Below are 12597 nucleotides of genomic sequence, written 5' to 3'. Positions count from 1 at the left end.
CCGGCTTCGTAGAGGATGTTCTTCGCCTGAACGCCCGCGCCGATCCTCAGGCTACAGAGGAGAAGAAGCTGCGACACCTGTTGAGGGGTGTGAAAAGCGATATATTCGGAGGTCTCATTCGCAGTCCTCCGACAACTGTCGACGGGTTCGTCACGGAAGCGACGAATATGAAGCGTGCCCTACTAGCACGCGCCAGACACTACCAGCGACACCCTGGCGTGACTACTCTGGCGAGATCCGGGTACAACCTTGGTACCGACCTCCCAGGCATCCGTGACATCATCCGTGAAGTCGTCCGGGAAGAAATCCGCAAGATGCTCCCCGCTACGGATCGCCCGTCCTCCCTCTCGCTCGCCGAGGTCGTGCGAGAGTAAGTTCACCGGGCCTTCCAACCTGAGGTTCCGATCAACACGACGAAGCCAGAGGAGCCAACTTTGAGCTACGCCGCCATGGCCCGACGACCGCCGCAAGCTAACCGCCAGGCCACGGCGCCACCCCGACGAGACCCTCCGATGCCACAGTATCCTCGACGCCAGGAAGGACAAGTCCAGGACGTCCGCCCGGAGCAACCCTCGTCGAGGAAGACCGGCGTGTGGCGAACGGCCGACCGACGCCCGCTCTGCTACCACTGCGGGGAAGCCGACCACGTGTACCGCCGATGCCCATACCGACGACTCGGGCTGCGCGGATTCCATCCCAACGACCCGCGCCACCGGTATGGTGAACGCCCTCGGGAGATGGACGAGTACCTGCGACGACCCCAGTCCCTCGAGCCTGCGTCCCGCCGAGAGTTCCGGTCGCCGTCGCCTCGACGTCCAACTTCGCCGATGCACCGACCCTGACGTGAAAACCTGTCGCCCCTCGCTCCTCGCCGGGGAAACTAGGCGCGGCAACCCCTGGAGGTGGAGTTGCCGAAGACGACCGACGTAAAGAGCCTCCAAGAACGACGGAGCGCTCCCACTTTCCCGACACCACGCATCACAACGACGCTCCTGCATCGGTGTCCAACAACCTCAACGTTGTGATCGACGGCATCGACGCATCGGCACTCGTGGACACCGGAGCAGACTACTCAGTCCTGAGTGGGGGGCTCGCCCGCCGCCTTCGAAAAGTCATGACGCCATGGGATGGACCACAAATAAGAACCGCCGGAGGACACCTCATTACATTAGTCGGGAGATGCACTGCTCGCGTCGAGATCCATGGTGAGACATGCCCTGTGAAGTTCGTCGTTCTGCAAGACTGTTCGAGGAACGTTATCCTCGGAATGGACTTTCTCTGCGAGTATGGCGCCGTCATCGACCTCGTGACAAACCAGTTGACGCTGCGAAAGCCTGTCCTGCCGCCGGTGGAGACCAACACGACATCAACCGCTATTCGAGTTATCGCCGACCATGTGAACCTACCACCGCGGTCGAATGTTTTCGTCATCGTTATAACCGACGCAGCCGTGCACGGTGAAGCTCTTCTGGAAGGCAGCGTCCAACTACCAGTCGAAAAAGAAGTTGGTGTCGCAAGAGGCGTAACGGATCTCCAAGAAGGGCGTACAACTGCTCTTGTGACCAACTTTCGAGAGGAGCCGCAGCACTTAACGAAGGGTACCACCGTGGGCCACATCGAGGAGCTTCAGGCGCCAGCCGTGGTCACTGCAATCTCCGAGGAAACCTCGGCGCCACAGCAGAAGAGCACGACGTCGCCGCCGCTCGACATCGACCCCGAGCTCCCAGCCCCGAAGCGCCGGCAACTGGTTGATCTCCTCGCCGAATACAGTGACTGTTTTGCCACGACATCGAAAGTTCGCCAAACACCAATGGCGAAACATCGCAATATTACTAACGACGACGCATTCCCTGTCTACCAGTCGCCGTATCGAGTCTCCTTAAAGGAAAGGAAAGTGATTCAAGATCAAGTCCAGGAGATGCTCGACGACGACATCATTCAACCCTCAAGAAGTCCATGGGCGTCCCCCGTCGTCCTTGTAAAGAAAAGGAACGGAACCCTGCGGTTCTGCGTGGACTATCGTCGACTGAACGCTGTGACGAAGAAGGACGTCTATCCGCTCCCCCGCATCGGCGATACGTTAGACCGACTGCGCCACTCCCGATATTTTTCGTCGATGGACCTGAAGAGTGGTTGCTGGCAGATTGAAGTCGACGAACGTGACCGGGAGAAAACTGCCTTTGTCACTCCCGACGGACTGTACGAATTCAGTGATGCCGTTCGGACTTTGTACAGCACCAGCCACCTTCCAGCGCGTCATGGACACCGTGCTGGCAGGTCTGAAATGGCAGAGCTGCCTCGTCTACCTGGACGATGTTGTGGTATTCTCACGAGATTTCGACGAACACCTCAGACGACTGCGAGCCGTGCTTCAAGCCATCAAGACTGCCGGCCTGTCACTCAAGCCAACAAAGTGTCGGTTCGCCTATGGGGCACTAAAGTTCCTCGGCCACGTCGTGAATAACAAAGGTGTTCTACCTGACCCCGAGAAGACCCGCGCCTAGCTGCATCTGCGCCGCCGTCTGTCAAGAAGGCAGTGAGAAGATTTCTCGGACTCTGTGCCTACTACAGGCGCTTTGTTCGAGACTTCGCCAAACTATCCGCACCGCTGACACACCTCACGAAGGACGCCGTAAAGTTCGAGTGGACAGAAGAACAGCAGAGGTCATTCGACGAGCTCAAACGAAGACTCCAGACGCCCCCGATTCTTGGCCATTTCGACCAGTTTGCTGAAACCGAGATCCACACCGACGCCAGTAACACCGGACTGGGTGCAGTACTCATCCAAGGGAAGGACGGAGCAGAGCGAGTTTTCGCATACGTAAGTCGGACGCTGTCTAACGCAGAGAGGAACTATTCAACGACTGAAAAGGAGAGCCTCGCTGTCGTCTGGGCAATAACAAAGTTTCGCCCATATTTGTATGGAAGTCCTTTTCGCGTGGTCACAGACCACCACTCGCTCTGCTGGCTGGCGAATCTGAAAGACCCCTCCGGACGCCTCGCCCAGGGGAGCCTACGACTGCAGTAGTTCGACATGACCGTGGTGTACAAGTCCGGCCGGAAGCACAATGACGCCGACTGCCTGTCGAGGGCCCCAGTCGAGGCTGGTCCTTCCTGCACCAAAGAGGACGACGATGAGTGTTTCCTCGGCGCTCTGGATGTCAGCGACATGGCAGCACTCCAACGAGACGACCCTGAGCTGCGAGCACTCATCGAGCACCTAGAGGGACAAGGAAGCGCCGTTCCCCGCGGTTTTGTACGAACACTGCCATCCTTCTCCATCCGACAAGGTGTGCTTTGCAAGGAGAACTTCAGCGACAACAGCACGGCGCGGCTGTTGGTGGTCCCTTCCAGCCTTCAAGAAGAAATTTTTCAAGCCTGCCACGATGACCCGACGGCGCGGCACCTTGGTTACAGCAGGACTCATTGCCAGGATACGTGAAAAGTACTACTGGCCCAAGCTTGCGAAGACAGTGCACCACTACACCCGATCTTGCCATGAGTGTCTACGAGGGAAGAAGCCACCGACGAGACCGGCAGGACTTCTTCAGCCTATTGCACCGCCATCTGCCCCATTCCAGCAAATCGGTATGGATTTACTCGGACCTTTCCCACCGTCGACGCAAGGAAACCGATGGATCATCGTCGCAACCGGTTATCTGACGCGGTACGCCGAGACAAAAGCCCTTCCATCAGGAACGGCTGTTGAAGTCGCGAAATTTTTCATCGAGTCCATCGTCCTCCGGCACGGCGCTCCCGAAGTCCTGATCTCAGACCGTGGATCATCATTCATGGCCCAGCTGATGCCAGAAGTCCTTCGTCTCAGCCACACCAGCCATCGTCGCACCACGGTGTACCACCCGCAGACCAACCGGCTAAAGGAGAGACTCAACAAGACCATCGCCGACATGGTCTTCATGTACGTCGACGTGGAGCACAAGACATGGGACGAGGTGTTGCCGTACGTCACATTTGCCTACAACACGCCGTACAAGAGACCACCGGAGTGACACCCTTTCAACTGGTGCATGGGCGCAAGGTAGCGACAGTGCTGGACGCCATGTTACCCCACGAACCGGCTGTCGACACAAGCGACACAAGAAGAAGTCCGTCAGCTCGCCAGACTCCGGATTAAGGCTCAACAACGTGTCGACACTGGCCGCTACAACCTTCGTCGTCGGGACGTCCACTTCCAGCCCGGAAACAGGGCGTGGGTGTGGAAACCGATTCGGCCGCCGCGGTCTCAGCGAGAAACTCCTGAAACGTTACTATGGACCGTACAAAGTGCTTCGTCGACTCGGGGATCTGAACTACGAGGTGATGCCCGACGGAACACGGACTTCGTCACGCCGCCCTCCACGACCTGAAGTCGTCCACGTCGTGCGACTGAAGCCGTACTACGCTCGATAGGACTGTGGACCTTATTTGTTCCAAATGACTCTTTAGTTTACCGTTCTTTTTATTTGCTTTGTTTTCTTTTTGGGTTGCATCGGGACGATGCACTTTTTAAAAGGGGGAGTAATGCCGCGCGCGCAGCAGGCCAAGTAGGCAGCGCGCGCGAGGCCTAACGGTTATCGCGCTTGCCTTCCACGCAGAAGGCCAGGGTTCTATTCCTGGCCGCGGCTACACATTTTTGTTGACACTGTAATGTGATGTTCTGGTGAATTAGAGAACCGTCTTGGCTGATTCGAGGTTAGAATGTTCTACGCGCCGAACCTCGAAGAAGCCTACGAGGGTACATAAGGGATTCTGCAATGCGAGCGGAGTCAGTCTCGCCCCAGCGTTCGACTCTGCTGTTACGCCGACTTCGACGCCCGCGACGCTCTGTTATTATCTTTTGTACCCATTTATTTCTGGCACAAGTTCGCCACATTAAACGTTTATTTCTTGTTTTTTTGGTCACCACCCGTGACAATATCCTCTTCTTCCTTGTTGAATCTTAAGCGTTTCTGGTTCTACCTAACGAATTTTAGAAGTGACGTCCCATGTCAAAGATAGTGTGTTGTAACTTCAGTATCAAGAATATTACTATTTGTAAAAAAGGATAGCATGACTCTCAATGACAAACTTGTTGAGAAGAGTCCACTGCTTGAATTTTAAAAATGAAATGTAGGTTAGCTTCTGAAATGCTTAGTTTGAATGCATGATGCTTATTGCCGGTTACAATAATGCCGCTCTATGTACTTCTAACTCCAGAAGTGGGATGTAAACGACAGCGTAGTATCACTCTTCTGACATCAAACACCCGAAAAAAACAAGTGAATGGTATCTTGCGTACAAACTACCATTGCCAAGATTGAAGAAACTAGGAAAAACATGTACACGAAGAAATTTCAAAACTCCGCTTGTGTTGTATCTTAGACATCTTTGATAAATAATCTTTAATCCACTGGACATTCAGTGCAAACTTAATACTGAATGCTAGGCTTTCTTGGCTATAGCACTGCCAGCATATTGTTGAACGTTTATACATCACATAAGCTACAGGTTTTTTTATTAAGAAATTGCAGTTTTTTGTGTTGCTTTTATTTTTACTACTTTTTTGAGCACATACCTATATATTAAATGCTCACACACTTCATCATATAAAAGGTATGTTATGAATCTCGAGTAATTTTAGTATTTTGTGACGCAACGCAAATATGTTTCGTGTTATTATTAGCTTTGAGAAGCACTATAATTTGTATCAAACTACACGAAGAGATTACTATAAAGATAAAAAAATTCGTATTCATTGTCTTTCTAATAAAAAGCTCACCTTCAGTTTTCATGGAGTCTATCACGTCTTTGTCAAATGTGAATCCATCGCCTCCCCTTGCAATGAAGCTCGTAGTTACTATCTTATAGGTAACCGTGGGTTGAACTGTTTCATACTTAGGTACGCTGCAATTAGCACACAATATCACGAGTTTCTTTGTCCTGCTGTCCTGAGGACGTGAGAAGTTATAAATCACCTTCATTCCTAGGAAAAAAGTAGTGGGAATTAAGTTGAAGCAAATAGCTGCACATAAGCATTGTAATTGTATGAACACCTTAATATATGCAGAAAATAGGTACTGCAAACGTTTTAGTCAAACCAGATTTTATTTCTTTTCATTAAATGAATCTCAACCTAGCCGAAATATGCTGACATGCTTGAGTAGGCTTCTTTTTTTTTAATAGGGCAAAACAGTTAATTTTAGTTCATTATTGGTCCTGTGTAGTTTGTTTACAAGGTGCAAATCACATCTATTTGCCAAGTTTTTGAATTTGTCTCGCAGAAGTTTGAGCTGGGGAGTAGGCGCTTGTTTTGGGTTCATGATGTAAAAAGACGGCCCATTTCTTGCTAGAACAATGTGTCAATCACCAACTTGCCAACGACAAGATTTGAGTACAGTTGAGCGGCTCAAGGGAATAAGGGTGCAAATTCAGACGAGAACTTCTAAAAAAAAAAAAAAAAAAAAAGAACAGGCATTTAGTTTGAGTGTGCGGTTCAAAATGTTTCGAATGCGTGAATCTCTTGGATCAAGTGCCAATATTTGGAGGACGTTTTGAGAAAACACAAAGTGGTGCAAGTGTTATTGTAATTCGCTGAAACGAAAATATAAAAAAAGGCACAGAGAAGCTTGTACCTCTATTGCATGCAGCCGATCAATTGCTCACTTTTATCTTTTCGAAGTCGTATTGCATTATAATTTTAAAAATGCCAAACTAAAAACTCAAAGGGTTAGCTATAAGGCCGATTTGCTTCCTTTAAAGGTAATTAAACCGGTTGTCAAAGTGCTTTGAAACGGTTTTAAGGCGGTGCTTCAGGTGTCACTAAAGGTTTGATTGAAATTCGGTAGCATCATATCTTATTGTCTACGAGAATAGAGCTGCAATATTTGAAAATAATTTCTGGTAAAGCTTATGCCAAATAAACTGTTAAAAGTGCCGACAGTTTTTTTACCACCTAATAATACGCAAATCTAATGTATTTAGCTTCAATTCGTCAGCAGGAACTGAATACCAGTCATGCAAAATGATTATACCTGTTTTTCTTCTTGCTCTCCTCTCCTCCTTGGCAAATCTTTAGCGGCAACTGAGTATTTTTATGAGAACTTACGAATTCATTCGCCAACGCTATTTCCGGGAAGAGGGGGGGGGGGGGGGTGTGTGCACAGATTTGCATTGCAAATGGTTATTATGTATCGTTTCACTATTTCTTTAAAATAAATATATTTTTCACAACCGATAACCCGACCGCACTGGTTTCGTCAATTTAACTCCTTCATAAGCTACAAAAAAAAAGAAAAAAAAATTAATTTGTCAGTCACATGCATATGCGAATCCCATAAGTAAGAATACCAGCTTTTTATTTGTTCTTAATTTTTAATGCCCGTTACTTGCATCATATTTTTTCTGTTTTATTTCATCCTACTTAATAATTTAACTTCGTAAATATGCATGAAAGTTGCTGAGTGTTATAAATTCAGTGCGCCTTTTTCCTGCATAGCATCGGATAACCTGCGATTAACCCAAACAAAATATGAGAATGATAAACTCGGAGACCTTCGTGCTCAAACATTTGTCATACATAAGAACACTATAAACTTGGCCTTCGTTTTGTCCAGTTACTCAGCGAAGAAGAGCACTTTTAAAATTTCAATACATGCTTAGGACTTTCATATCCTGTCACTTCTGTACCTATCGCTCGTCGCTTGTCATATTAGCGATAAAGTACACATAAAATTAAGTACGAGGTTTTGTTAGCTTGATAAGTGAAATGAAATCATAGTCATACCTGACACTTGAAGAAACGATCCTTCAGGATCTCCGAACCAAGTGAACTTCGAAATACCAAAATCAAACATTTTCTGCAATTGATCTCCATTCATTGTCAGCACTACTAGCGAGCTTTCGAAGGGCATTGCCTCAAGGATGTGTCTTTGCAGTACAATACCTGGGAAACAAGAATGATTTTAGCTAAAACAATTTCTTCGAACAGACAGTATAACAATCTTAATGACATGCTAGAAAATAAAATATGCCACCCAGATGTAAGCAAAAATAGCATTGAGAACTACGCGAGAATTGTAAAAAAAACCTTTTATACTGGGAAACCACTATGAGCCAGAGTAAAAAGAGCAGCACGAGTATGGCGTAATTGGATTTTCCATGGATAGCAAAGTAATGATCGGTACCGGTCTATCAATGAGGTAAGGACGATGACATCGCGGCGTAGTTGTGCTGTGAATTAAACTGAATACAGCTAATGCCTATCGCGAAGAGCTATATGCACAGAGACGTTCTCAATATTTCCCTTGAAAGATCCTTTGCCTTTGTTTTGTTCCTTATTAACTGTTGTTTGTAGTGGTTGTGACAGTAGGCCTTTAGTTCGTTAATTTTAAAACTCGCTTCTTTTTTTTTTCGCACAGACATAATATATTTCTGGCCCGTTTTGAATCCGGGCCAGTCACTATAACATCACCAAGCGTTTTTAAACGAAATAATACGAATGTATGCTCTTGATTTAATTTTTTATAGCCTAAATCACGTTTGTGACCCCGTGCCCTCTTGTGCTAAGTTTTGCAGTCACGTTATACAATACGAAAATAAAATCGTTCTATGGTTAAGTAATTCTTAAGTAATTCAACGTTTACTCGTGGACTTGTCACTTCTTTTTGTAACATCACTCTTCACTGCCCATTGGCAGAGCAGCACGATTGTTGTTGTTTCTGCAATCGCGCAGGTGTCTGAGCACTTTTGTTTTATAAAAAAAACGTTCAGCCCTTCCATTCTGAAGAAGGAAGACCAGCGAAGCTGTGCTATGACGGGACGACCTCAAGGACGACTCCTAGAGGATGACGTCTAAGACGAACTCAAGAACGACGTCTAGGACGACCTCGAGGACGACACCTAGAGAAATTCAGCCTTTCCACTCTGGTGAAAACCAGAGCGGAAAGGCTGGAAAGGTTGCCGCCATCTATGAGCGAGGCCGGCAAGCCGGTTGTCTGGTTGCCGTCGTCGCTCATAGATGGCGGTAGCTGTCCAGACTTTTATGTCGGCATTTGTTTGGTACCGTACACGATCCTGGGGAACCTAGCCCTTAACTGCTCCGCTGTAAAAGAACTTTCAGCCTCTCCACTCTGGTGAAGAAGGAGGAGCAGCGGAGCTGTAGCCTCTGTTCTTGGCGGTGGCTTTCCAGGCGAGCGATCTGCTCTTCTCTTGCAAGGGAATCTGAAGCGCCCGACGCAGTGGAACTTTAGGCGATAGCGGCCGCGCGGAGGTTGTGGAACCATTCGCGCTGCTGCGCACATTGCCGCACGTTCCGCTCCCGCTCTTCTTCCTGATGATGATGATGATGATGATACTGCGGCTGGTCTCTTTATAACGGGCGGGCTCGATTAATCGTGCCCAAGCCTGGGGGTGAATTTAGCGCCCCCAGTGTTGTGTATGATGCCACCAATCCTCCAGTCATCTTTTCGTCTGCTCGATGGTCTTCCGAAAGGCTTCCGTACTATTGGCTCTCTCGCTTGTTGTCGAGAAGCCCTGCGCTGTCGCTAGAAGCAGGACACCTTCGTGTAGTCGGTTCACCTCTTCGGTGGTTGTCCAGAGTTCGGTGTCATCATTTCTTTGCTAGTGGACACGATCCTGGGAAAACTAGCCCTTAACTCCGCTGTAAAGGTCCCTCTGCCTGCAGCTACACTCATAAACAGTGTTGATTTTGTCCCCGACTTGCCACGTGAAACGCCACGTGAACCATGAAAGATATTTTCACGGTTCCTTATCAACGACGACAGTTTGAAAACAAAATGAAGGACTCAGATAATAATTTTAGAAAAGGACAGAAGATTCAAAAGACAGGTCAAGGCATATAATAAAGATTGACTCCTTTCTCAGTACGCAGACAAAATAAAATATAGATTATCATGAGCGAAATGGCGTTGCTTCCCATTTTTTCTTTTATTTGTGAACCGATTGCTTACGGGTTTTACAAATCTTTTTGCGGAACGTTCGATGGTCGACTATGCCAACAGACGCAGCAGCAGCGGCTGGTGTTGTGCCGTTTACGTGTGACCGCCTATTGGGGTTTTCCTCGCTTACCTACCGGCGCCCGAGTCTTATCTTTATTTATCTAGAGGACTTTGTATTCCAAATTTCTATGAAGTGAAAACCGCTTTTATCAACTACGGACGTTCGCTGAATGCGAACGTCGAGATCATAACGTTTTATAATACGATAAGCAAGTTCACAGTCCTTGCCTAGTTAATCTATAGTTATGTGCTGTGCGCGCATCTGGTTTGCGAAGAAAACAGTAGGCTCACAACAGATTGTGGGATTTCATCGCCGATATGATTTGACTACCTCCTTCAATACTTGAAGAAATATAGCCGTGCCCCTCATGTAAATAGAAAAATGTCATACATCGTTTGTCATAAATCTATTTAAATCAATAGAATTATATGATGCTTATATAAGCACTCCCGTGCTTTTCTATGTCCTCATATTATCACGACTAAAACATAAACTTGAATAATAAAGCTTTAAATGAACGTTTAAGGTGGCGAACCTGTGCCAAGAAACATAACGTAACAAAGGCACACTTTGACGGAGACGGAAGGACGACTGACTCAAGCAGCCATGCAAAGCTCCTTTTGTAAGCGCGTGAGAACCTAAAAGTTTCCGACCTCGAACAAACAAGATTTTCGAGTCATCTGGAACATTCCAGTCATGCAAACAAGAGAACAATAAAGAAAAAGATAAATGAATGAATGAAGGACAAGCGCTGACGGGGGGTCAAACCCCAGCCAGCGTCGTGGGAGTAGAGCACGCTGCTGACTCAGCTTTTCGCACGCGGCAATATGTATACAACGAATTCAATTATGTTTTCACAAGGGGCGTTGCTCTGTAGAAATATTCAAATTTGAATTGAAATGTAGATACAATTTATGAATATCTTGTTTCACACTCCAGTCAATGATTGTTTAACATATACCCACATAATACACTTATAGGATTTCATAGGAAGTGAGAACGATTGGATGTTACCTATTGCATCGTCCGATACCATTCACACATAATCCACGATCTTTCTATAACCCCCCAAAATAAAGTAAAATTGGCGAACATAAAGAATCTATCAAAAAAGGAAGTAAACATTTTGTTCGCGCAAATCGAACCCACAATCGCTGAACCTGTTCAGAAATGCGTTCAAATGACTGTGGGTCTTCATCCCTCTAAGTATAACCCCTAAAATATTTTCAACGAACACCTAGAGTTTTTATCGATTTATATTGTACTGGAGGTGTGCTAGAGGTACTAAAGGTGCGCTAGATATGCGCTAATAGTGAACTAGAGGTGTCCCAATAGTGAAATTTCACCTCGAACCGAATTCGAATCGAATAGTGCAAAATAGTGGCGAATAGAGGCAAAACGTTCGAATATAGAATCGAATTCCGAATACCGAATGCGTTTCTTTCCAATGCATAAAAACACCCACAAAAAATCTGAAGATCACGCAAAAAGTTGGCAGAGACACATAGTGGGGCGGATGAAGGCGTACATTTAAATTATAACATAAAAATATTTATTATAATTTGTCACATTTAATTATAAGACCTACTAACTTATGTCGACGTATATTCTGCTAAATTTAATGGCCGTATTACGGTTTTCCGTGACGCTGTTTTTAACGTCCCGTTCAACGGTTTAAATTAATCAGTGGCCGTGTGACGAAGTGCGATTCTGTGGCCCCTATATCAAGCTTTTCTCCGGCTACTCTGTAAGAGTGATCAGGTAGAACAGGCGGCTAATTGCTCTAGCTCAGGAGTCTTATTAAATCCTGGAGTACCAAAAAAATTCGTATTATTTCCAATTTCGTTTAACCTTTATGTGAATAACCCATGAGAAGATGTCTCTCATTGCCGCTTATTTTAGTACACTGACGACTTTACCCTTAATTGCCAATCAATATCAGTAAGTTAGCACAGATAATTTTTCAGAAATAGATGCTATTTCTCTCATGGACTGGTTCTCATGCAACCTAATTTTAACCAACCAACAAGGACCAAACGTTTTTGTTTCCTTAAAGGGGCACTGATACATCAAAATCATATTTTTTCTTATTATCCTAAACAATTGAAAACGATGCCGGGACACTATCCTCCAAATTCGAAACTTGAAAATTTAGTATTTGTGAAGTAAAAAAACGATTTCCAAATGCCGAATTCGAAGTTTTCGCGCAATCCGCTGCGGTGCGTTGGCGTCAAATATTGCAAAGTCCTGAGAGTCGACTATCTCTCACGACTCCGCTGTTGCCACTGCGACCCGAAGCGAGGAGGTGAGGAGCGGGAGATGACGGCGCCGCCGGACCGAGAAAAACCGGTTTTATTCCGTGCGAGCGCTGCCGCCTACCAGGCGGCATGTTTTTTCGAGGGAGGATACAATTCCAGAAGGCGACATCACACCGGACTCCGATTTTTGGTATTTCAAAGAGAAGGGCCGGAGTGCGTTCGCAATTGCGTTAAAAAACATGTTTTACGATTGCCGTTATTAAATGTTATAGAGATGTCGCCTACAAAGCTTATAAATTTCATAATTCTTGACGTCATGAATCAAAAGATGCGAGGAGGCGAA

The 12597-nt window shown here is 46.7% G+C and overlaps 1 protein-coding gene across 1 annotated transcript in view; it reads right to left on the bottom strand.

Annotated features, from left to right (window-relative positions):
* Positions 1–12597, bottom strand: part of LOC120850902 (protein 5NUC-like) — a 65655-nt gene that overhangs the window by 7931 nt on the left and 45127 nt on the right. Inside the window, exons 7-8 of the mRNA XM_040223589.1 lie at positions 7763–7921; positions 5759–5962 (exon numbers count right to left, since the gene is read on the bottom strand). Coding sequence (XP_040079523.1) covers positions 5759–5962; positions 7763–7921 — 363 coding nt within the window. The remainder of the gene's footprint in view (positions 1–5758; positions 5963–7762; positions 7922–12597) is intronic.

This window comes from Ixodes scapularis, unplaced genomic scaffold (genome assembly GCF_016920785.2).
Source record: "Ixodes scapularis isolate PalLabHiFi unplaced genomic scaffold, ASM1692078v2 PGA_scaffold2__306_contigs__length_199485367, whole genome shotgun sequence".
NCBI lineage: Eukaryota > Metazoa > Arthropoda > Arachnida > Ixodida > Ixodidae > Ixodes > Ixodes scapularis.
The sequence above is the reverse complement of the archived record's forward strand: the minus strand, read 5'-3'. Positions and strand labels throughout refer to the sequence as shown.